At 41.2% G+C, this 26,828-nt stretch overlaps 1 protein-coding gene across 1 annotated transcript; it reads left to right on the forward strand.

Annotated features, from left to right (window-relative positions):
* On the forward strand, positions 1-25,152 carry LOC127576150 (tumor necrosis factor ligand superfamily member 13B-like). Its single transcript, XM_052026538.1, has 7 exons — positions 1-264; positions 377-470; positions 20,682-20,738; positions 20,825-20,911; positions 24,565-24,674; positions 24,800-24,950; positions 25,040-25,152. The coding sequence occupies exons 1-7, from the start codon at positions 1-3 to the stop codon at positions 25,150-25,152; spliced, it is 876 nt and encodes a 291-aa protein (XP_051882498.1).
* The last annotated feature ends 1,676 nt before the right edge of the window (positions 25,153-26,828 follow it).

The following is a 26,828-nucleotide window of genomic DNA, read 5'->3' on the forward strand; positions in this document are numbered from 1 at the left end:
ATGAAGATGAAAATGCTACAACAAAAGAAAGAGTTCCACACAGAACACAGATGTATGATCTGCTCTGCCTTCATCCTTACTTCGGTAGTTTTTTTGTTGGCCTACATAACAGCAGTAACTCTATGCCATGTTTTTGCACTGCAAGCAGAAATCTCAGCTCTAAGAGAGGAGTTGGGAACGTACGGGTCCCAAAGGGATCATTTACAAGCATTGATGAGGATGACCAAGGGCATGTCAACCAACTGGAACAGTTCAGTAAATCAGGTACCTACTACAGCTAATTAAATCCAAAAGAATTGCAATTGTTCAAATCAAATTACTTACCATCAGTTGCACTGTGTTGAATATTTTTAAATTGTATGTTTTGTTTTATCAGGTTAGTGAATTTCTTGAGAGAAACTTGAGCAATAGGGAGAAATCAACAGAAAGAAAAATAAAATTTAGAGGAAGCAGGTCTCTTCCTGAACAAGGTTTGTATGTGTCCGTGTGAGATAAACTTTGGATTTATTTTGCATACAAATAATTTGCATTATGTGCAGTTTGAAAATATAGTTATTTGTGTAGTTAAACAGTATATTCTAAAAGTTGTGTTTTAGCATAAGTTTTTTTTAGGCTTTATTTAGAATGCAAACTCAACACATATTGGAATCAGAACCTCACCCACCTCCAGATGTGGTCTCTTCCCCATTTTACACTGTCATGTTTTAGTTTTAAGAAGTCCTGAGGGTTTCTTTTTAAGTCTATTTTTTTAAATTATCTTGATGTTGAGGTTGGGCAGTATGAATGCTCCAGCCAGTGCTCCCAAAATGCGTAAAATTACAATTGTCTGGTAGAGAGCATTGCCCCGATCAGTATTGCTTATCTGGAATGAATAGTCTTGCCACTGGTGCTAGCTGGTACTCGTAGGTTAAATGTATTGCTTTATGCAATGAAAAATTAACTAGTAGTCTGAAAATTTATCCAGAGCTTTAAGGTGTATTTGGCCATAAAACTAATTGATTAGTAGCTCTCAAGATTATTCTTAATATACAGTATATTAAGGAATGTTATGCAGTAGATGCTTAGCTGACTTTAAATGTGAAAAAGGTTTTAGAATTCAAATTATACAAAGCAAAATTGAAAATTCTGCCAGTAAATAATTATCTTAGTTCTGTTTATTTTTACATACAGTAGTTCCCTATTGTGAAGCTTAAAGGAGTTTTCCCCTTATTGTGACTCAACAAAACCTTGTAAATCCCCCTGTAGTATGTGGTACTTTTCTAACTACTGCTCCCCAATATTCCAGAAAAAAAAAGTCAGCTTTTAAAAAATTTCCAACCATTTGGAAAGAATTTATGGTTTAATTCCATTTGTCTTACTAAGCTGGTTTAACAAAGATTGAAACACTTGGATAAAATTTGAATGATGTCTTCAGTTTTTTGTCATTCATTTTCAGCATTTGGGCATCACTGGCCAGGCTAGTATTTATTGCTGACCTCTAAGTGCCTTTGAGAAGGTGATAATGATTTTTAACCCAGTGCAGACTATCTGGTGAAGGTGCTCCCACAGCACTGTAGGGTAGGAAATTCCAGGATTTAGACCCAACATCGATGAAGGATTGGCAACATATTTCCATGACAGAATATTGCGCAGTTTGAGCAGAAACCTGAAAGTGCCGCCATTCTCTTCTCAGTGGTAGATGTTGCAGATTTGGGGAGTGCTGTTGGACTAGCGTGGGCAAAATAACAGCTGACAATTTGCAGTTACTGTGTACTGGTGGTGGAGGGAATGAATGTTGATTGATAAGGTGCCAGTCAAATGGGCTGCTTTGACCTGGATGATGTTGAGTTTCTTGAGAGTTATTGGTGCTGTGCTGTACTCATCCAAGCAAGTGGAGATGACAAGCCTCGTTGTTTGTGCCTTGTAGATGGTGGAAAGGAGATGGATCACTTGGGGTATAAGGAGACCAATCATTTGCCACAGGATACCCAGCCTCAGACCTAGTCTTACATTTATGTGGCTGATCAATTTGAGTTTCTGGTCAATATTGACCCAAAAGATGCTGATGGTGGAGTGATGTCAGTGACGTTATGTAATTGAGTGGCGAGGATAAGTGATTCGGCTCTCTTCTGTTGGAGATGGCCATTGCAAATTGGTAAATTGGTTTATTATTGTCACATGTACTGAGGTACAGTGAAAAACTTTGTTTTGCATGCCATCCATACAGATTATTTCATCACATGAGTACACTGAGGTAAAAGAACAGAACTCTTTGGCCATTTTGCCTTGGCACTTTTGTGGCAAATCTGACTTGTCACTTATCAGCTCACACCTGAATGTCATACAGCATTGAAACAGGCCATATGGCCCAATACATTCATATTGACTAATGGACACCCATCCATATTAATCCTTTTATCTAATGCTTGCCCCATGGCTTTCAATGCCTTGGCAACTCATCTAGATACCTCCAAAAGGTCGTAAGTGACTCTGCTTCCATCACTCTCTCCAGCAGTGCATTCCATGCACTCACAGTTCTCCGGGTGAAAAAGGACCCCTCAAATCCCCTCTGAATTTCTTTTCCCTTCCCCTACATCTATGTCATCTAGTTTTATTCATGTCTGATAAGAGGAAAGGTTTCCTGCAGTCTACCCTATCTATATTCCCTCATAATTTTATATACTTCAATCATGCCCCACTCTTAAACTCCTCCACTCCAGGGAGGACAGACGTAGTTTCTCCAGTATTTCCTCATAACTGAGACTTTCTGTTCTAGTGGATTTCCCCTGCACTCTCTTCAGTGCTACCATATCCTTCCAATAGTTTGGTGACCAGAACTGCATGCAGTACTCCAACTGAGGTCTGACCAAAGTTTTTATAAAGTTGGAGAATAACCTCCTGTTTTTGTAGTCAGTGCTCTGACTAATGAAGGCCAGCATCCGATGTGCCTTCTTACTGACATTATCAACCCACACTGCCACCTTTAGCGGTCTTTGACCTTGCATATCAAGGTCCCTCTGTTCCTCAGTACTCCATTCATTAGAACTCCCAAAATGTATCATCTCACACTTATCTCAATTAAACTCTTATCTGCCATTTCTCAGCCCATTTCACCAACACATTGATACCACCCTGTAGCCTAACTACCTTCCACATTGTCAACAGCTCCACCAATCTTCATGTCATCTGTGAACTTACTGATCATGCTTCTGACATCCAAATTATTCATGTATATTACAAACAGCAAGGGTCCCAGCAGCAATTCCTGTGGAACATCACAAGTCACAGGCATACAAACACAAAAACAACCCTCTACCATCATCCTCTGTCTCCTATTGCCAAACCAATTTTGGATCCCATTTGCCAACTTGCCCCAGGTCTTGGCACCTAAACCTTTTGGACCAGTATCGCAAGTGGGATCTTGTCAAAAACCTTACTGAAGTCCATTTAACCACATCCACTGCACTGCTGTCATAAATACATTTTATTACTTCCTCAAAAACTTCAATTAAATTGGTCAGGTGCCCTTGACAAAGCCATGTTGACCATCTCTGGTTAGTCCCTGCCTTTCCAAGTAATCATTAATCCTGTCCCTCAGACTTTTTTCCAATGATTTCCCGGCTACTGATGTTAGGACTACAGGTCTGTAAATGCCAGGGTTTTTCCTGTTGTCCTTCTTAAAAAGAGGACTACATCCTCCAGTCATTTGGTACCTCACTTGTGGCTAGCAAAGATGTAAAAATCTCAGCGGGAACCCCGACAATCTCTTTCCTTTCCTCCCACAGCAGCCACATAAGTGTAATGCACCTTTAAGCCTACTAAGGCATCGAGTACCTCCTCTTTATTTATGGAGATTTGCACTAGAGTTTCCCCTTCACTGAGTTATCCAACTACAAAGTCACTTTCCTTTACGAATACCAATGAAATGTATTTATTTAGGACCTCAGCAATACCTTCTGGCTCTACACTCAAATTGCCCCAGTTATCCCTGATGGGTCCTACTTTTTCTTGATTATTCTTTTACCCTTAATATACTTCCAAAATGCCTTTGGATTTATGTTAATCCTGCCTGCTAGTGATATTTCATGACACATCTTTGCCTTCCTAATTTCTTTTTTAAATGTCTCCTGATTTTTTTATACTCCTGATATGCCTCCCTGGTCTGTAGTTCTCCATACATTCTATATGCTTCCTTATTTCTCTTTATCCAACTTTTGACATACCTTGACAATCCAGGGTTCCCTGTACTTGGTATCTTTGACTTTCTCCCTTACAGGAATATGTTGGCCCTGAACTCTTGTTAATTTTCCTTTCAATGCTTCCCACTGTGCAGATAAAGACTTAACTGAAAGTAGATGCTCCCAGTCTAAATTTTCCTGGTACTGTCTTGTTTTAATCAAATTTTCCTTCCCCCAGTTTAAGACCTTTATTCTTCATCTTCATGATCATTTCATTTTTGTATCAGTATTTACCAAGGAGAAGGCCATAGAGGATAGCGAGATTAGTGTAGGTTATTCTATTATGCTGGGGCAGTTTAAGATCAAGGAGGAGATGGTGTTGGTCTCTTGAAGAACATTAGGGCAGATAAATCCCCAGGGCTTGATGGAATCTATCCAAGGTTATTGAGAGAGGCAAGAAAGGAGATTGCTGGGGCTTTAATGGATATCTTTGTATCCTCTCTGGCCACAGGTGAAGTCCCAGAGAAATGGAGAGAAGACAATGTTGTTCCTTTGTTTAAGAAGGAAAATAGAGATAATCTGGGAAATTTCAGGCCAGTGAACCTCACATCAATGGTAGGGCAGGTATTGAAGAAGATTCTTAGGGATAGGATTTATTTACATTTAGAAGAATGTGGGCTAATCAGGGACAGTCAGCATGGTTCTGTGTGGGCAGGTCATGTCTTACAAACTTGATTGAACTTTTTAAGGAGGTGACCAAGGTGTTTGATGAGCATATATCAGTGGATGTTGTCTACGTGTACTTTAGTAAGATGTTTAACAAGGTCTTTCATGGTAGGTTGATCAGGAAGATTAAGATGCATAGGATCCACAGTGACTTGATAGTTTGGATTCAGAATTGGCTTGCCGGTAGAAAACAGAGGGTAGTGGTAGAAGGGTGTTATTCTGGCTGGAAGTCTGTGACCAGTGGTGTTCTGCAGGGATTAGTGCTTGGGACCTGTTGTTTGTGATGTATATAAATGACTTGGACAAAAATGTAGGTGGGTTGATTAGTAAGCTTGCAGACGACAAAAAAATTAGAACTGCAGATGGCGAAGAAGGTCACCAAAGGATATAGTAGGATATAGATCAGTTATGGGTGGAGAAATGGCAGATGGAGTGTAATCTGGGCAAGTGTGAGGTGTTACACTGGGAGATCAAATGGAAGGGGAAAGTATCCAGTTAATGGCAGGACCCTTAACAGCATTGATGTACAGAGAGATCTTGGGATCCAAATCCATACTTCCCTTAAAGTGGTAAAACAACTAAAAAATGTATATGGCTTGCTTGCCTTTATTGCAAGGGGCATACAGTATATGAGTCAGGAAGTCATGATGCAGTTGTACAAAACTTTGGTTACGCCACACTATGGACAAAAGACAAGGTGCACAGTTCTGGCCACTTCATAACAGGAAGGGTGTGGAGGATTTGGAGAGGGTTCAGAAGAGGTTTACCAGGATGCTGCCTGGGTTAGAGGGCAGGTGCTGGAAGGAGAGGTTGGACAAACTTGGATTGTTTTCTCTGGAGTGCTAGAGGCATAGATAGAATCTTTATCCCAGGGCCAAAATGTCTAATATTGGAGGTCATGCATTTAAGATGAGAGGGAGAAAGTTTAATGGGATGCGTGGAGTAAGTTTTTTGCACAGAGAGTGGTGGGTGCCTGAAATGCACTGCGAGGGGTAAGTGATGCAAGCAGATACAATAGTGGCATTCAAGATGCTTTTAGATAGGCACATGAATATGCAGGGAATGGAGGGATATAGATCATATGCAGGCAGAAGGAATTAATTTAATTTAGCATCATGCTTGTCACAGACATTGTGGGCCAAAGGGCATGTCACTACCTCCAAGATGCTGCCCCACTGACACTGCCTCCACTTAATCAGCTACATTCCCCAAGACAAGCTGCAGTAATGCTCCTTCCCTTGTTGGTCTGTGTCAAAAGGTTCTCCTGGACACACCTTAAAAATTCTGCCCCTTCTGAGCCTTTTACACTAAGGTAATCCCAGTTAATATTTGGGAAAGTAAAATCCCTAGTACTATAACTCTATTTTTTAAATCACCTCTGTCTGGTATTTGCCTACATATCTGTTCCTCTACCTCTTATTGACTGCTAGGTAGCTTGTAATATGCCCCCAGCAAAGTGACAACATCCTTTTAGTTCCTAATCTCTACCCATATGGACTCACTTGAGGAGCCTTCTCAGATATCCTCCCTCAGTACTGAAGTAATGCATTCCTGGATTAATAGTGAAATGCCACCTCCTCTTTTACATTCCCCTCTGTATGCAATATAGGTTTGTATTCTCATCATGTGGCATTTGTCCTCCTGATCTGCCTTTTGGACAATTGACTTTTACTCCTCTACGTGACTGTTTCTCCCCATCTGAAAATCTATCCTGAGCCCCTTTCCCCTGCCAACTCAGCTTAAACCTTTCTCAACAGCACTAGCAAACCTCTAAGGTGTTGGTCCCGTTCTGATTTAAGTGCAACCTGTCCCACTTCTACAGGTCGCATCTTCCCCAGAAATGGACCCAAAGATGCAGGAACCTAAAGTCGACCAGCCTGCACCATCTCTTCACCCACCCGTTCATCTGATCTACCCTTCTATTCCTATATTCCCTAGCTCCTAACACTGGAAGCAATCCGGAAATTACAACCTTTGAGGTCTTGCTCTTTAAATAGCTACCTAGCCTCCTAAATCCGTGTTGTTAGACCTTGTTTCCTTCTCCTACCTATGTCATCTAGTTCTTGCTGCAGGAAGGCATGGATTCCTTCATTTAGTAAGGAGTTGCAAATGGAATTGAACATTGTGCAATCATCAGTGAACATCCCAACTTCTGACCTTATGATGGAAGGAAGATCATTGATGAAACAGTTGAAGATTGTTGGGCCTTCCTCAGGAATTCCTGCATTGACTGCCATGGGGATGATTGACCTTCAATAAGCAAAACCATTTTTATTAGTGTGATGTATGACTCCAGCCGCTGGGGCACTTTCAGTTTATGCTCATTGACATCAGTTTCAACAGTGTACCTTGATAATGTACTTGTTCAAATGCTTTACTGAGTTCTTGGGATTCAATTCTTTTGTTCATCTTTGGACCAAGGTTGTGATGAGGTCTGGATATGGGTGGTCCTAGTGAAACTCAAAAGTGCATCAGTGAATAAGCTATTCGTGAGGAAGCACTGCTTAAAGCACTATCAGTGATAACTTCAATCATGTTGCTCATGATTGAATGGTAGTTAGCCAGATTCGGTTTATCCTACTTTTTGTGAACAGGATGTACCCTGGGTGATGTTCCACATTGTTGGTAGATGCCAGTGTTGTGATTGTGCTGGAACAGCCTGTCTAGAGTTGCATCTAGTTCTGAAGCACAGGTTCTCAGTTCTACAGCTGGGATGTTGTCTGGTCCCGTAGCCTTTGTTATGTTTGGTGCTGTCAGCCATTCCTCGATATCATGTAGCGTGAACAGAATTGGCTGAAACTGGCTTTTTTGCCAGCACAGATCTCAGGAGGAAGCCAAGATGAATCAGCAGTTCAGCATTTCTGGCTGAATGTGGTTTCAAATGCTTCTGTTTTTTCTATAGCACTCTCATGCTAAAGAAAAAACAGACCATCATTGAGGATGGGAATGTTCTTGGAGCCTCCTCATCCTGCTGAATTTTCCACCGCCTTGATGTGGTAGAACTGCAGAGCTTCAATCTGCTGGTTGTGAGATTGTTTAGCTCTATGTATTGCGTGATGTTTTCAGGGTTTAGAATGCATGTGATGGTGTATTGCAGCTTCATCAGACTGTCACCTCATTGTTTTAAGATATGCCTGATACTGCTTCTGGCATGCTCTACTCTGGTCATCATTGAGACACAAGAGAGACTGCAGATACTGGAAATCTGGAGCAACACACAAGATGCTGGAGGAACTCAGCAGGTCAGGCAGTACCTATGGAGGGAAATGGACAGTTGACATTTTGGGTTGAGGCCCTTCATCAGGACTAGAAAGAAAGAGGGAAAGAAAGCCAGTATAAAAAGGTGGGGAGGGGGTGGAGCAAGAGCTGGAGGGTGATAGGTGGATCCAGGTGAGAGGGAGATGAGGAGGGGGAGATTGGGAATGAGGGTTGTGGTGGAGGGAGTGCATTCAGATTGGAGGGCTGTGACTAGCGGTGTCCCACAAGGATCGGTTCTGGGACCTCTACTTTTCGTAATATTTATTAATGACTTGGATAAAGGGGTGGAAGGGTGGGTTAGCAAGTTTGCAGACGACACAAAGGTTGGTGGTGTTGTGGATAGTGTGGAGGACTGTCGAAGATTGCAGAAGGATATTGATGGGATGCAGAGCTGGGCTGAGAAGTGGCAGACGGAGTTCAATCCGGAGAAGTGTGAGGTGGTACACTTTGGAAGGACAAACTCCAAGGCGGAGTACAAGGTTAATGACAGGATGCTGAGTAGTGTGGAGGAGCAGAGGGATCTGGGGGTTCATATCCACAGATCACTGAAAGTTGCCTCACAGGTGGTTAGGGTAGTTAAGAAAGCTTATGAGATGTTAGCTTTCATAAGTTGTGGGGTCGAGTCTAAGAGCCGTGAGGTAATGATGCAGCTTCACAAAACTCTGGTTAGACCACGCTTAGAGTACTGTGTCCAGTTCTGGTCGCCTCATTATAGGAAGGATGTGGAAGCGTTGGAAAGGGTGCAGAGGAGATTTACCAAGATGCTGCCTGGTTTGGAGAGTATGGATCATGAGGAGAGACTAGGGGAGCTAGTGCTTTACTCTTTGGAGAGAAGGAGGATGAGGGGAGACGTAATAGAGGTGTAGAAAATCTTAAGAGGAATAGATAGAGTAGACAGCCAGCGCCTCTTTCCCAGGGCACCAATGTTCAATACAAGAGGGCATGGCATGGGTGGGAGTTTCAAGGGAGATATCAGAGGGAGGTTTTTTACCCAGAGAGTGGTTGGTGCATGGAATGCGCTGCCTGGGGTAATGGTGGAGGCAGGTATGTTGGTCAAGTTCAAGAGATTGTTAGATAAGCATATGGAGGAATTTAAAATAGAGGGATATGTGGGAGGAAGGGGTTAGATAGTCTTAGGTGTGGTTTAAAGGTTGGCAAAACATGGTGGGTCGAAGGGCCTGTATTGTGCTGTATTGTTCTATGGTTCTATGTAAGAAGCTGGGAGGTAATAGGTGGTTGTGACTAAGGGCTGAAGAAGATGGAATCTGATAGAAGAGCACAGTAGACTATGGAATAAAGGGAAGGAGGTGAGGAGGGGTACTGGAGGGAGGAATGTGTGGGTGATGGGCTGATGGAGAAGGCAAGGGAGGGGAAAGAGAAGGGGTGATATGGTCTGTAGGATAAAGAGAAAAAAGGGGGACAGAAGGGAATGGTTACTGGAAGTTAGAGAAATCGATGTTCATGCCGTCAGGTTGGAGACTACCAAGACAGAATATGAAGTGCTGTTCTCATATTGGTGCTCATCATTGAACTGGCATTGATTCCCTGGCTTGATAGTCATGGCACCTCTTCCAACCTGGGCTACTGCATTCAGTGGTCATGATGTGACCTCCTCTACATCAGTGAAACAAAGCACAGACTAAGTGACTGTTTTGTGGAGCACCTGCAATCTGCCTGCAGTGGCCATCTCCAGTTATTGTTTGGATGTCATTTCAACCCTTCTTCCCACTCCCACACTGACTTGTCTGTCCTAGGTCTGCTACAGAGAGGCCAAATGCAAATTGGAAGAACAATATCTCATATTCATTCCACTTGGGTAGCTTACAGCCCAATGGTATCAACAATGAATATTCCAATTTCAGGAAACCCACACCCCCGATGTTCTCCTCCCCCACACTCTCACCTATCCACCAAGGTTTCTTCATCAGCTATATGTATGAGTATAATTCATCAGCTGAGGGAAAGGAGTATGTGATAATCAAAGGGAGTTTCCTTTTTCATGTCTTATCCTGATGCAGTGTCATAGGATTTTGAGTCAATGTTGATGACTTCAAGAGCTGCACCCTCATGCCTGTTTATCATTACGTTGCCACCTCTGGTGGGTATGTCCTGTCACACCAGCAGGACAGACCAGGTAGGAAATGTGGTGAAGAGTCTGAAATGTTGTTATTAAGATATGATTTTGTGAGTACATCACAGGCTATTGCTTGACCAGTCTATGAGACAGCTGTGCTAATTTAGATATCAGTCTGGATGTTTGTGAGGAAAACTCTGCAAAAACTTTAAGCACTATCATGTGATGTACATGCTAGCAGATAATGGCACAGAGACAACAACAGGATATCCAGGGCCTTAGCATGAAATGTAGCAGTGATTTTGGATACAGCAAGCTCCAGCTAATGGAATTGAGAGAATGGCCAGATAATCTCTTCTCGGTGATACTTGATCGATAATGGACCAAAACACCACAGAAAATGCCCGGTTCTATTTGAATATAATTGTAGGATATTTTATGTCTCTGGGGGGGTAGATGGGGTCTCAGTTTAAATTATCCTTTAAAAGATTTTAGTGCAGCCCTTCCTCAGTCCTACCCAGATGTCAGAGATTTTCTGACTAAAAGGCAAGAGTGTTGCTTCGGAACCCAGGCTGATATTTATCAAATGTATAAAAATTAAAAATATGTATTCTATTTTTTAGTTGTAAACATGAAAATATAAAATGCAGTAATTAAATTTGTTGAAAGCTGGATCAAGAACCTGCTGGAAGACAAATGACTAATCTTTTAGTTCATTGAGGAATGAATGCACTGTTCAGAAGCACTGGTAAGTAATTCACAACGTTGCTGTTAATGGGTACCAGGAAGCTCAAGATCATTTCTTTCGACGCTTGCAATTTTGAAGATAGCTTTCTTTTCAAGACAATATCTAGATTCCTATCTAGAACACTTTGTCATGAAGTTGGTATAAGCTTCAAATCAGCCAGCGACTTAAGAGCTTCTGAAGATGACTTCAAGTAATTGAATTGTATTGGAGGAGAAGGGAATCCTACATCCAAAAAAGTTATTAACAAAAAAGGAAAAATTCAAAATGAAATGTTGTTCGGACTTTTGTTGATCCAGGACATTTCTGTTCCAGATCCATATGATTTTCAAGGATCCTTTATGCCACCTGAAGACAAATATTTCTTGGAACATTTGATCCTGCTAATTTTACATCTTAATTTCTTGAGAATCAAGAGCTGTTATGCAATTTCCTCTTCTATTAATATGTTCTGCGATTTACAAAGGTTCCTCTTTTTACCCTGTTGTTCAAAAAACACGAAAGGATTAGCAGCAGTGCTATGTCACAGTGATCACAGATCACTACCCTCTGTCCCACTTTTTTCCTTTATTCCACCGGACCCATGACCCCTTCTCTTTCACCTCTCCTGCCCTCTTAATCTGCTCATCACCCACACATTCTTCCCACTGGTTCCCCTCCTCACCTCCTTCCCTTTATTCCATGGTCCACTGTCCTCTCCTATCAGATTCCATCTTCTTCAGCCCTTTGTTACTTCCAGCTTCTTGTATCATTCCTACTCTCCCCCTCCCTCACCTGCCTATCATCCCCCTCTCACTTGGATCCACCTATAACCCGCCAGCTTATGCTCCATCCCTTCCCGTCGTCCGTTTATACTGGCTTGTCCCCTCTTTCTTTCCAGTCTTGATGAAGCATCTCAACCCAAAACGTTGACTGTCAATTTCCCTCCATAGATGCTGCCTGACAAGCTGAGTTCCTCCAGCTCCTTTGTGTGTTGCAAAAGAATTCTAGATGTTTAACCCATAGAAAGCTATTCAGCCTAAAATCCATGCAGTGGGCTATTGAAACAGCTTTCTGATTAGCATAATCCCCTGCTGTTTCCCAAGTCCTTTCCATTTTCTTTACATTTCTACATTTCCCTTTTAGGATTCATTATGTCTCAGCCTCATTACAGTTTCTTGTATGCTTCTTATTACTATTACAGAGGGAACTCAAGTCAGAGAATGTCCTTTTTAACAATTTTCTCTGTCAGTAAATGTTCAGAATTTCACAATTTAGACATTAAACCTAGGGAGTTGGCTCATAACAACGGACCAAAATGATGTGTGTTATGGTGTGGCTGCAGCAATATACTTGTTTTACATGAAGGAGAGAATTGCCATTAGTGGGAGAGATCTGCTGAGGATGAGCAAGTTGCCTGAAAACAGAACTGGGAACAATGTCTTTGCAAACTAACTGATGCTAAGGGAGAGATCTTAAAAACAAGTTTGGGATGGAGTTGGGCATTAAGATGTTGAATTTGAAATGTAGAATCAAGATGCAGAGAGCATTAGAAGATGCATTTAGAGAAAGAATACAGAATTGGGAGAGATTATAAAAATAAAGGAAGTTCTAAGCCATGTTTGGAAGCGTGGATGCACTTGATCTGCAGATAGAGAAAATGATGGCAACAGCAGCAATAAATGAGACATGGCTGAAAAAGTGAATACAATAACACTGGATACAATATATTCTCAGAGAAAAGAAGAAAGAGGAGAAGCGATTGCAAATTTGATAACGGAAGGCATTATAGTGTAAGGGAAAATGTCCTTGAAGTATCAAAGACAGAAATTATTGGAAATAAGAGACAATAGGAATGCAATAGCATCTTTATTTTTAAAGATACAATACAAAATGTTTCAGACAGCAGTGACTGACCATGTCTCATTGTTTGCAGCTTACATCTGCATTTGGGCTTTCACAGTGACTCTTCTCAAAGTGAAAAGAATACATCTCTTCCTTGAATAGAGAGCACCAAGCAGGACAGACACAAAGATTTGCCAGGGAATAACAAACTACACACATCGGAATCCTAAAGTTCTCATGACAAATAGGGTTCACACTCCATGAACATACAGCTGGTGTGTGACAACCTTTGGAAGATCTCAATAGTCAACGCTATGGACTTGGGAAGCTCACATAACATAATCATTCCATGGTAGTCTATCATGTTCACCATACATCAGTTGCTACTGGACTTGATGGATATCTCGGGGGGGGGGGGGGTGGAGAGAAGGGAAGTTTAAAAGACTTTCATATGAATATATAGCTCCATAGTGCAATATATTCATCTGGAAGTGTTGCAGAGTAGATGTACAAAGAGACTCACAAGGCTACTAGGAGTACTGTGAAGAAAAGTATTCAGGTCCCTAAGCAGCAATTCAGAAGCACACAGTGGTCTGGGGACAGCAGTACACTTCAGAAAGCATCTTCCATTTCATCATCATAGCTGCATTCTCCACAATTTGGCTATTAGGTGGACAAAGCACTTGCTGCTACCCCAACAACAGTTGGAGGCAGAGTTAAAGCAGACTGATGAGGATGAGGAAGAGGCAGATGATCATCATAAGAGGCGATCTCTAATGGTCTGTCAGGAGGTAGCCAGATTCCACAGCAGTTTACTTGAGGACTGTACCACTGAATAAGGGATAGAGAAGTAACCTGTGCTTTGCATGCACAGACCATTGGACTCAGCATTGGAATGATGTGGGCCACATATTCCAGGCAATTGCCATCTCTAACAAGAATAATTTGAATATTTGTATTTGATATTTAATGGTATTACCATATCCTGGGGACCATAGAAGCTGACCAGGACCCAGATTAATTTGGTGGTTGCAAGCACATATTAGAATCTGTTGCTTGCAGCATTAAGCCAATCCACAGAGACTTCAATTTACTTTTATTGTGAATCAAGTCTTTGTTTTCAATTCCTGTGAATTTGCAAAGCTTTTGCTTCAATCGAAGTGGATATCGAGGAAGTGAAAGATTAGTCTTTGCTTTCATTGGTGTGTGCAGGTTTATTCACATTGAAGTAATCTAACCATTCAGGACAATGAACTCTACATGAATGCTGCTCCATCAAACATTTTGAACATTCACTACTGCCAACCAATGATTCACTGTGGTTGCTCTGTATGGTATGCACAAAATGACCAAAAACCTAAGCTTCCTTTGTAGCAGAAAGAAAAGCCGTGAATTTTGCCTCCTAGAAGAACAATGGCAGCCATCGCTAGGAGTTCACTTTGCAGTTGAATGCTCACATCACACCTGACTTGGAATCATAACACAGTTCTTCTGTGGAAACTGAATAAAAATTCAACAGCAGTACAATGGGATTTCTTTCAACACAAGCACTGAGGAGTCAAGAAGAAAACATCTCACCACCTGCTCAAGGAAAATTATTTAATGAACAACCAGTGATGCATATTTCCATGGATGAATAAAAATAAAGTGGAAACATATACCCTATAGGAAGATAGTTTCAGTGTTTCTTCCTCTCTGTTGCTACTAGAGGAAGGCAACTCCCTTGCAGTGGAAGAAGCTGCAGTTGGTGCGATATAAAGACAATAAGCAGCTGTGGACCTCCAATTGCACCAACTTCAGCAGCAACAGGCCAGACTATCTGATTGATTGACAGCAATATAGACACAGTCAGAGTGACAATACTGTTATCATGAGTACTTTTATCTTGACAGACCACAGCTACTTTCACTTTTGTAGGCCAGTACATCAAAAATGGTATTAATCTTTTGGGGATGGATTGCTGGGCTGCTGTGGCACCTTCAAAGCCCACTTGAACACTGTCATGCAGCAATGTAATGGCAGCAGTCTGAGCTTCCACTGCAGCACAGATGTCGGGTGGCTTCTGCTAAGCTCCAATGGAAGCTGAATTTGAAATCATGTTTGAATGTGTAAGTCCTAATGTAAAGCTAGAATCTTCCCTCAAGCTGGAAAAGATGAGTTCTAAACTTAGCACAGAGCCCCATGCAAGATTGAAGTTGTATTCCTTATGTTCCTCAAAATTTCACACAGGCTTTCAGGCAGGATCAGAAAATATCTCAAGCATGTAAATCTTCATGTTGATCATCCTTCACCTGTAAGTCACCTGAATTCCTTCACCTGAATTCCTCATCAGAGTCCTTGGGTCTGAATTCTTGTGTGACCCAACCCTTGGCCTGTGATGAAGATCACTCATGCGTAATGGTTCACCACACGCAGATTTGCCTCCTAACTTATGAATATTATCTGTAGAGTGCCTTTGTCTCATCTGGTGACTGTAGTGTCAGTTCATAGAACAGGAACCCAATGTCTGTGCCAACCATGATACCAAATTAAACTAAACCTATCTGCCTGCATCTGATCCATATCGATCCATTCCCTGCCTGTTCACGTGCCCGTCTAAATGCCTCTTAAACATCACCATTGTGTCTTCTTCCACCACCACCTCTTTGTGTAAAAAATTTACCCTTCACATCTTCCTTTAAACTTCCTCCATCTCATCTTAAAGCCATGTCCTCTAGTATTTGACATTTTTACCCTGGGTAAAAGACTCTGAAAGTCTACCTTATGTATTCTTCTCATAATTTCATAAACCTCTATCAGGCCACTCTTCAGCCTCTGACTCTCCAGAGAAAAGAATCAAAGTCTGTCCAACCTCTCCTTATAGCTAATGCTCTCTAATTCTTCAAACTAGTGAACCTCTTCCGCACCCTATCCAAAGCCTCCACATATTTCCTGTAATGGGATGACCAGAACTGGACACAGTACTCCAAATGCAGTCCTATCAAAGGTGTAACAGCTGTAACATGACTTCCTGACTCATACTCAAATGCCCCAACCGATGAAGGCAAGTATGCCATACACTTTCTTTACCACCCTATCTACTTGTGTTGCCACTTTCATGGAACTATAGACTTGGACCCCAAGATCTCTCTCCCCCTCAATGCTCCAAAGGGTCCTGCCATTTACTTCATTTTTTCCCCTTATGTTTGAAGTGCAAGACAACACATTAAGTTCCATCGGCCATTTCTCTGCACATATCTGCAACTGATCTATATCCTGCTATATCCTATGACAACATTCTTCGCTATCTGCAACTCCACCAGCTTTTTAATCATCTACATAGAATATAGAACACAGAACAGTACAGCACAGGAACAGGCCCTTTCGCCCACGATGTTGTGCCGAACAACTTAAACTAATGACGTCTAATAACAGAATACAATACTCCAGATGCGGCCTAACCAGAGTTTTATAAAGCTGCAACATAACTTCCTGACTCTTGAACTCAATGCCTCGACTAATAAATGCAAGCATGTCATATGCCTTCTTTACCACCTTATCAACTTGTGCAGTCACTTTTAGGGAGTTATGGACTTAGAACCCCAAGATCCCTCTGTACATCAATGCTCTTAAGGGTCCTACCACTCCCCTGGATTTGTGCAAACTTACAATTCAGCCCGCCTACATTTTTGACCAAGTTATTTATATAAATCACTAACAACGGAGGTCCCAGCACAGATCCCCGTGGAGCACCACTGGTTACAGATCTCCAGTCAGAATAACACCCATTCACCGCTGCTCTCTGTCTTCTGTCAAGCAAATTTTGAATCCAATCCACCAAGTCATTGTAGATGCCATGCATCTTATCCTTCTGGATCAACCTAGCATGAAGGACATTGTCATATGTCTTACTAACATCCATGTATACAGCATCCACTGCACTATCCTCATCAATCATCTTTGTCACTTCCTCAGAAAGCTCAAATGATAGGATATCATTGCCTTCCTTCCTGCTCAGCAGTTGAGAGCTTTGGGTTTCTGAAGGAAGAAAAGCACAAGGATATGATTGTGTTGAGGAGGGACACAAGTAATAGTGCATGTTTAAACCACATTATAAACTAGGAGAAAGTGTGGAATGAAGGAGGATAGGATGTGAACATACCATCAGCTTCAAGGTTATTTGTGGTGCCCTTGGCGATGGACTGTGTATCGGCCAACCAGTGATGGTGACTGTTCCTCAATGAGTCTGCGTGCTGTGTAGTGTCCACCATCTGCCTACTGCTGCTGCAGGAGAAAGGGAAGAGTACAGTTGAGTTCACTGCAGCAAGCCTGAATGATGTGAATGCCACATTGAATGGCTTGGCATGTGTGTAAGGGGTGAGATGTGGGTCTGAGCCAATAGTGGTAAATATATGAGAGTGTAGTCCAGCATATGAATGTTCGGCAGGAGTTCTGGTTAATAGATTACTCTTAATTGTGTGTTGGAAAATTAATGTAGCCGTGAATGAGGGTAATGATATAGCTCTTGTGAGCTTGGAATAGTTGCTATATTGACTGATTTTTTTTTGTCATCATTTGAAATCATTAAACCTTTCACTAGCTCTACATCCAAATCCTTTAGGCATTATTTCTCACACTGACTTCCTTGGCCACCTCCTCCCACTGCTGCTTCATTGCCCAGCCTTAGGGAATGGAGAACCTCTCTCTCACTCTCCATTCCTTAAACTGAGATATTGTGAGCTCTTGTCCAAGAAACAGGGTATCCATTCCCATGCTGTTTTTTAATGGCTTGAGTAAATGTTCCCAGTTCTTTGCAACAAATTCCAGCAGTAGTTTTATAGAATTTGTGCCTCTCATTTCACAGTAGAAAGAATTCAGACATGACAATTTAGGTTCATGCCATGGAGTCTTGAAATTACACTTTTGCTGACATCATTGCAATGAGATGCAAACACAATTTTGAAGTGCGAACTTCACTGGATCAATCTGGTGTAGGTCCTTCATATATTTCAGCTTTGCTACACATTATTCACCATGATTGGATTTCAAGGCACAAGTTTTTTTTGGAAGATGGTTCAAATGGTTGGAGGGCAATCATCTCAGCCACTGGACATCCATAAGACATAGGAGCAGAATTAGGCCATTCGGCCCATCGAGTCTGCTCCACCATTCAATCATGGCTGATTTATTTTTCCCTCTCAACCCCATTCTCCTGCCTTCTCCCCATAACCTTTGACACCCTTACTAATCAAGAACCTATCAACCTCCGCTTTAAATATACCCAATGACTTGACCTCCACAGCTGTCTATGGCAATGAATTCCACAGATTCACATTCCTCAGGCTAAAGAAATTTCTCCTCATCTCTGTTCTAAAGGGACCTCCTATTCTGAGGCTGTGCCTCTGGTCCTAGACTCTCCCACTACTGGAAACATCCTCTTCATGTCCACTGTATCCAGGCCTTTCAATATTTGGTAGGTTTCAATGAGATTCCCCCTCATGCTTCTAAACTCCAGTGAGTACAGGCCCAGTTCCATCAAACGCTACTCACGCGTTAACCCTTTCCCAGAAGCATTGCCATAAACCTCCTCTGAACCCTCTGCAATGCCAGCACATCTTTCCTTAGATATGGGGCCCAAAACTGCTCACAATACTCCAAATGTGGTCTAATGAGTGCCTCAGCATTACATCCTTGCTTTTGTATTCTTGTCCTCTCAAAATGAATGCTAACATTGAATTTGCCTTTCTTACTACCGACTCAACCTACTAGTTAACCTTTAGGTAATCCTGCACTAGGACTCCCAAGTCTAGGACTAGGACCTCCAATTGCTGAATTTGCTCCCTGTATAGAAAATACTCCATGCCTTTACTCCTTCTACCAAAGTGCACAACCATACTCTTCCCAACGCTATATTCCATCTGCTACTTCTTTGCCCATTCCTGCAACCTGTCCAAGTCCTTCTGTAGTCACCCTGCTTCCTCAACACTACTTGCCCCTCCACCTATATTTGTATCATCTGCAAACTTGGCCACAAAGCCATCAATTCCGTCATTCAGATCAGTGACATATAATGTGAAAAGTAACGGACCCAACACTGACCCCTGACGAACACCACTAGTCACTGGCAGCCAACTAGAAAAGGCCCCCTTTATTTCCACTCTGCCTTCTGGCAGTCAGTCAATCTTCTATCCATGCAGGTACCTTTCCTGGAATACCATGGGCTCCTATCTTGTTTAGCAGCCTCATGTGCGGCACCTTGTCAAAGGGCTTCTGAAAATCCAAGTAAACAACATCCGCTGACTCTCCTTTGTCTATCCTGCCTGTTACTTCCTCAAAGAATCCCAACAGATTTGTCAGGCAAGATTGCCCCTTAAGGAAACTGTGCTGACTTTGGCCTATTTTATCATGAGCTTCCAAGTACCCCAAAACCTCATCCTTAATACTGCACTCTAACATCTTACTAACTACTGAAGTCAGGCTAACTGGCCTATAATTTCCTGTCTTTTGCCTCCCTCCCTTCTTGAAGAGTGGAGTGACATTTGCGATTTTCCAGTCCTCCGTAACCATTCCTGAATCTGGTGATTCTTGAAAGATCACTACTAATGCTGTCACAATCTCTTCAGCTACCTTTTTCAGAAGCCAGGGGTGTAGTCCATCCAGTCCAGGTGACTTATCTACCTTCAGACCTTTCAGCTTCCGAAGCACCTTCTCCTTAGTAATAGTAACTGCACTCACTTCTGCCCCCTAACTCTCTCGATTTTCTGACATGTCACTGGTGTCTTCCACAGTGAAGACTGATGCAAAATACGTATTTAGTTCATCCACTATTTCTTTTTTCCCCATTGGTACCTCTCCAGTGTCATTTTCCAGTGGTCTGATGTCCACTCTGACCTCTCTTTTAATCTTTATATATCTGAAAAAACGTTTGGTCTCTTTTTGATATTATTGGCTAGTTATACCTTCATTCTGCCAGTTTACCTCACAATTTGTGATTTAATCCCAGTTTGTGGAATATTTTATGATACTATTTCATTTAATGTGTTGATTCCTTCCTAATTTCCTTTGAACTATTGCAATCTTTTAAAAGTTTTTCCCCCATGTCCATGTACCTCATGTGTACCTCCTTTCCTAGCATCAATATTTGAACGTTTTTAAAAAATTTTGTTGGAGGTGGGAGTTGTTGTTTGGTAGACCAACATTTATTGTTGACCCTGAATTACCTAGAAAATAGTAGTGGTGAGTTGCCTTTATGAACAGCTGTAGCCCTACCGTACATGCCTCCAGTATCGTTAAGTATGGAGGTTCAAGTTTTAATCCCAGCAACAAGAAAGGAATAGAGATAGAATTCCAAATTAGGACGGTTTGTGAGGTGGAGGGAAAACCTGCAGGCTGTGGGGTTCCCATGCATCTGCTGCTCTTGTCTTTCCTGTTGGAAGAAGGGCACATTTGGGAGCTATTGCTGGTATAGACAAGGCAATCATAGACAAAGTACATTTTATGGATGTTACAGACTGCCATGATAGTGCATTGCTGCTGGAGGAAGTGAATGTTTAGGGTGGTCAATGAATTCTATCCAAATGGCCTCTTTTGTCCTGGATGGTGTTGAGTTCCTTGCATGTGTTATATCACAGAGTACCTGATATGCTGATTATTTCCCACATTTTCTATTTTTAATCTTAGATTTCCAGTTTCTGGACTGTTTTTCCTTTTGAGTACGTACCTTCCATCAGTTTTTGTCCTTTTACGTATAAATGGAACTATTTCTAATCCGGACAGATATTTGCTAAACAGAATGGAAGTTGAGAGTAACTTTACATAAACCATCGAATACATTCTGTTTGATCTCTTGCTTGTCAGCACTTATGGTAAAATCAATGAATGGCACTGTATGTGTTTGACTTTATTTCTTTTATTTTAGTGCAGCAGTCCTGTTTGCAATTGATTGCTATGAATGATCAAATGCCACTTATGAAAGGTAATTTTAATTAATAAATAAAAATGATGCAATTGCTTCCTGCATTTTAACCTGAATTTTAATAGAGTGTCTTTATGAATTCTTAGCAAATGATTGCCCGAGGCATTTCTTTGGAAAGCCACAACCAATCTGTAAAGTTGAACGAAGATTTGTTTTAAACAAGGGTGGTAAACGTAAGTATCTAAGTTACAGTAGATTATATAAATAATACTGTCAGAACTATTAGTAATAAAATGTGAACCCTAAACCCATGCAATGAACTTGTATGGAAAATAGATAACCTGCTACCTTTTTGATACTAGGTTTATAGCTATTGGATGAGATTAACCTCATTTACAATAGCATTGTAGGTTACTTACACTGTACCATTTGATTGTTGTAAAAGAATCTTACATTGACGTTAATATAGAATGTAAATGGCAAGAAAAGTTAATCCTGCAAACTTGTCAGTATCAAGCTTATCTATGAACAGAACAAAAGAGAGTTTTAAGAGTTTTCGCCTGGAGCTTTGCACGTCTGCAAATGTTTTATTCTGTTTGTTGTTGAAACATTCAGTTGTTTGGTAATGATATTGTTTGCTGGCATTTGAACATGAATATGTGCATAAATATGCTTAAGTGGAACTCTCTCTCCTTTTAGAAAGAATAACTTTGGTACTAATTTTGTGCTTCATCAAAATTGTTGATAATGTCATGATATCCTAATCATAGATTGTTGACTCGTCAAATAAGAAAACTATTAATTGAATTTCTCACTATTACCCTAAAGAAGAACACAAGAGCTCAAGAAAATAGAAAGCCACTGGTCCCTCAAGCCTGCCCTGTCATTCAATATGATCATAGCAGATCTGACCCTGGCCTCAACTTCTCTTCTCTATAACATTCCCCAATAAATTCCCCAATCCTTCAAAAAATTATCTACTTCCCTCCAGCCTCCACAACCCTCTCAGGTTGAAAATTCTAAAAGGTTCATTACTCTCTGCAGGAAGAAATTCCTGTGCATTTTGGTTTTAACTAATCTTGAAACTATGTCTCCTTCTTCAAGACTCTTCCACCAGTGGAAGAATCTCAACATCTACCCTGTTATGACCCCCTCCAAAGAATAGAACATCGAACATTTTAGCACCAAAACGGGCCCTTCGGCCCACAATGTTGTACCGAACTAATTAAACTAGTGATGCCTAATCCCTTCTACCTGCACATGGTTAATATCCCTCCATTCTCTGCATATTCATGTACCTATCTAAGAGTCGCTTAAATGCCTGTCATATCTGCCTCACAAAGATCTTGGACAAGGCCCTAGCAATCTCATCTCTTGCCTCTCTCATAACCTGATATATATCACATTGATCCACCTGAATGTTCTTTGAGAGACCCAACACCACTCTTTATCTCAAAATGCACTATCATGCTCCACACTGATCTCTCACCCTACGTCCTCCCTGGTGAATACCAAAGCAAAGTACTTATTTAGGACCTCGCCCACATCCTCCACCTCTAAGCACATATTCCTTCCTCTATCCTTGAGTGGTCCTATCCTCTCCCTAGTTATCTTCTTGGTCTTGTATGTATAGAGGTCTAACATTTTTTAGCTGTTCATGATAGGACAACTTACCCATCTCAGGAATTAGCCTAGTGGATCTCTTCTGGACTGCCTCCAATGCTCGCACCTCCTTTCTTAAATAAGGAAGTGATCACAGGGGCTAATAAATAACTGCTTTCTGGATTAATGATTTTGCAAATTGGCATCTCTAGTGTATGGTTACAAAGAGACCATGCATGAGTGTATGGTGACACCATAGCACAGCAGGTAATGCTGCTACTTCACAGTTCCAACAATCTAGGTTTGATCCTGGCCTCCAGGTTTTCTGTGTGAAATTTGCAACCTCACTCTCTGACCACATGGGTTTCCTCTGGGTGCTGCAGTTTCCTGCTGCATTGTAATGATGTGCTGTTTGGTAGTTTAATTCGCAACTGTAAATTACCTTTAATGTATGTGGGTGGGAGAGTCTATGGAGGGAGTTGTTCTTGGTCATGTGAGAGAGAATACATTTCAGGGAAATATGTGGGTAATGGGATTGTTGTGAGAGCCAGCATAGACTCAATGGACAGAACATCCTCCTGTGTCATGAGATGACAGCAGTTTATTAAATATTCATAAATTTACAGAACATTCATATGTTCAGCACACAGCGAGCCATTCAACCACCATGTCTGAGTCGGATCCTAGTAAGGCCATCCAAACTAACCTCCCATAGACCTTGACCTTCTTTGGCTTCAGTTGCTTAGACATTCTGTCTTAGAAAACTCAATGGCTTCTGCTTTAGTTATTTCCTGCAGTAAAGCTTTATTAACTCTCCCTGTGAAAACACATGGACTTAACTAAAATCATTTTTGTATTACTGAAGAAATTATGAATTTACAGGGTTCTTAGCAGAGCCCAGTAGTTGTGATTATCTTAAAATAGTCATGAAAGATAGTAATTTCATAGTAATTCATAGTAGTTCTATTTTCAGCTAGTGTCAATAGTATTCTATCATCTACCTTCATGGTTACCTTAACAAATTCACCAGGTTGATTCTTGGGTTATAGAACAGTAGGTGGAGGGATGGGGGGGTGGGGGCACAATTTATCTTATGGGGAAAAGTTAAGCAGTCTGGATCTATAGAGCTTAGAAAAACACAAGCGATTTCATTGAAACTGGCAAAATTCTTACAGGGCTTCATAGGAAAGGTACTAAGACGATGTTTCACTTGGCTTGAGTATTTATAGCCAACAGTTACAAAATCAAAATAAGGAGTTAGTCATTCAGGACAGAGATGAGGAGAAATTTCTTCAGCCAGTGGAGAGTGAATTTTTGGAGTTCTCAGCCCAAAAGGGCTGTTGAGGTTGAACCGCTGAGTTTCTTCAAGATAGAGATTAATATTTTTTTTAATTAAGGGAATCAGGAATATGGGGTGAGTGAAGATAAGAAGTGCTGAGTAAAGGATCTACTATGGTTTTAGTGAATGATGAGCCAAATGGCCTACTCCTCTTTCTTATATTCACATGTAATTATGACCAACTTTCATCTTGAGAAAATAGGAGTAACCTACAAGCGATGGAGAAACTATGGCACATAGAAGAGACCACGAAACACTTGTCCACAGTCACACCAACACATCAGCAGCATTTCCAAAGGTGTCATATGTAGGAGTTTTAATTGGTTATCTTTTCAATTGCAAATTGAGATAGCTATAAAATACTGCCAGTTTTAGATTATAGTATGCTGCACTTACTGAGCATTTAAAATACCTGGAGCATCTTTTAATAGTTGTTGCAGTTAACTCAAACCATCACTATTTAGCTACCGATGAGCTACAGTTAACTCAACAGAAGTGGGCCATCCCTTTGTTTGTTCTTCCTTCTCTTCCTCCTACTTTCATGGCTCTATCCTTGCTTACATTCATTTGGAAAAGAGGTGATCAGTTTGGATTGCTGGCCAATGCAGGAGAGGTTACGTGTTTTTTTTGTCATTGAAAGTAAAAGAGAGAGGAATGTGATAGATACTGTATATAGTTGTAAAACACTTGCATTTCAGATCAGAGTGAAAGTGGAAGATGTCACCCAGCATCTACAGGTGAATTTTCCATCTGGGATCACAAGGCAGGACTTCAGGAGTTGGGAACCTTGAGTCATGTTTTTTGCTTTGAGGTGTGCTGGGATCTATTACAATTCCTCTATAATGTGTGGTATCTTCCTCAGTTTCTTTATTTTCCCTCTCAAACAAACAAGCAAATCTTTCACACAGAGTTCACTGCTGAGCTTTATTTGAAATTCTATCACAGAAGAGACCGCAATCCCTTGGATTCTCAGTTTGAAAAGAGGAGATGCTCTTGACAAAGAGGGTAACAAGATCTCAGTCAAAGAAACTGGCTACTTCCTGGTGTACAGTCAGGTAAGTTAATTGGAATCAGATTTATTATCACTGACATATGACGTGAGATTTGTTGTTTTTTATCCTAAGATTCACAATGAAAGAACCAGCAGATTCACAGATGTACTATGTTTCCAAATTCATAGGTTTGGTATAAAGACAATACTTTTACAATGGGACATTTTATCCAGAGAAGAAGGGCCAGCAGTGTGGGCAATGAGCCACGGACTGTAATTCTATTTCGATGCATCCAAAACATGTCTGCCTGCTGTCCAAACAGTTCTTGCTTCACAGCTGGTAAGGATTTGTTTTGGTGTTCACCTTACTTGTTTTTTCATTGTTTGCTTCTGTCACAATTGCTGATCAACTTGTTTCTTTTCTATCAGGTATTGCAAAACTTGAAGTGGGAGATGAACTTGAACTTGTGATACCTCGAACTCAAGCACAAATTGCCCTAACTGGTGATGGGACATTTTTTGGGGCAATAGAACTACTCTGACTGTTGGCCAATGCACCGAAGGCAAAGTGGTTATTCTTGAAATAAAAGAAAGAGGAATATAGAAATAAGAATCATGTTAACATCCAGTTCTTTCTTCATTCATTATAATGGATATATAGTTGTAAAATACTTCTGTTTAGAACATTAATGTGAGCATATTTCTCTCTGCTGGAAAAAAAGGAAATAGAAGCTGGAAAAAAAGAATTGTGGTAGAATTGTTTTCATAATGTTTTTAATGTGTAATATGTCAAATGTTTTTAACTGTGCAATGCATCAACAATTGGTTTCGTTTTTAAGTCAGTTTCACATTACAAACAAAATGGATTATCACAACCAGGGAAAAAAATCAACTTTGTGCAATGGTATGATGTGGTATCACTCTAATTGTGGTGAACACCATTTTTTTCCAATATTGTTCATTTGATTGCTTGTAGCTGTATAACTAGGTACCATAGAACCATAGAACAATACAGCACAATACAGGCCCTTCAGCCCACCATGTTGTGCTGACCTTTAAACCACACCTAAGACTATCTAACCCCTTCCTGCCACATATCCCTCTATTTTAAATTCCTCCATGTGCTTATCTAACAATCTCCTGAACTTGACCAACATATCAGCCTCCACCACCACCCCAGGCAGCGCATTCCATGCACTAACCACTCTCTGCGTGAAAAACCTCCCTCTGATATTGTAGTATGAAAGGCCAGGGGTCAGATGACAGTGACAACACTACTGACCCCCATGGTCGGATGATAACATTGCCTATCAGGTCGGAAGCTACACCACTGTCAATCAGGGGTCCAGCTCCGCCCCATTAGGTAAACACTTTTGTCTTGCTGGACCACTCGGATTGGTCTGTGCGAGCACCTTTGTTCCTGGACACATCTACTATTGGCCCGTTTAAAACACCTTTGTCCTTGCTGGGCTACCCAGCCCCCAGCAGCATAAACGTGCTGCATGTTTGGTTTTTGTTTCTCTTTTTCTGTCTCCGAGGATGTTGAGGTAAGGTGTGCACTACTTCAGGGGAGTTAGTTAAGGACTCCCGAGACCAAAGAGCCAATATTTGTCCAGAATTAGGGAGTACAAACATTGTACTGTTTATTCCTTGATCATTTGTACCCAGTTATTGTGTGTGTGTGTGTGTGTGTGTGTGTGTGTGTGTGTGTGTGTGTGTGCACCTCACCTTCTGTTGTGATTTCCCCCCACATTCGTGATCTCCTGCTTGAGAGTGTGTGAGTGTGCATCTGTTCCCATTCATTCTGTCCCCGTGTTTCTCTTTGTTAATAAACCATTTTTAAATTACAAAGACTGTGTGTCCAGACCTTTATCTTTAAGATACCAAAAGAACCTTTCTCACAACAGATATCTCCCTTGAACTCTTGTATTGAGCATTGGTGCCCTGGGAAAGAGGCGCTGGCTGTCGACGCTATCTATTAATATTTTGTATAACTCTATCATGTCTCCCCTCATCCTCCTTCTCTCCAAAGAGCAAACCCTAGCTCCCCTAGTCTCTCCTCATAATCCATACTCTCTAATCCAGGAAGCATCTTGGTAAATCTCCTCTGCACCCTTTCCACCGCTTCCACATCCTTCCTATAATGAGGCGACCAGAATTGGACACAGTACTCCAAGTGAGGTCTAACCAGAGTTTTGTAGAGCTGCATCATTACCTC

Source organism: Pristis pectinata, chromosome 11, assembly GCF_009764475.1.
Source record: "Pristis pectinata isolate sPriPec2 chromosome 11, sPriPec2.1.pri, whole genome shotgun sequence".
Lineage (NCBI taxonomy): Eukaryota > Metazoa > Chordata > Chondrichthyes > Rhinopristiformes > Pristidae > Pristis > Pristis pectinata.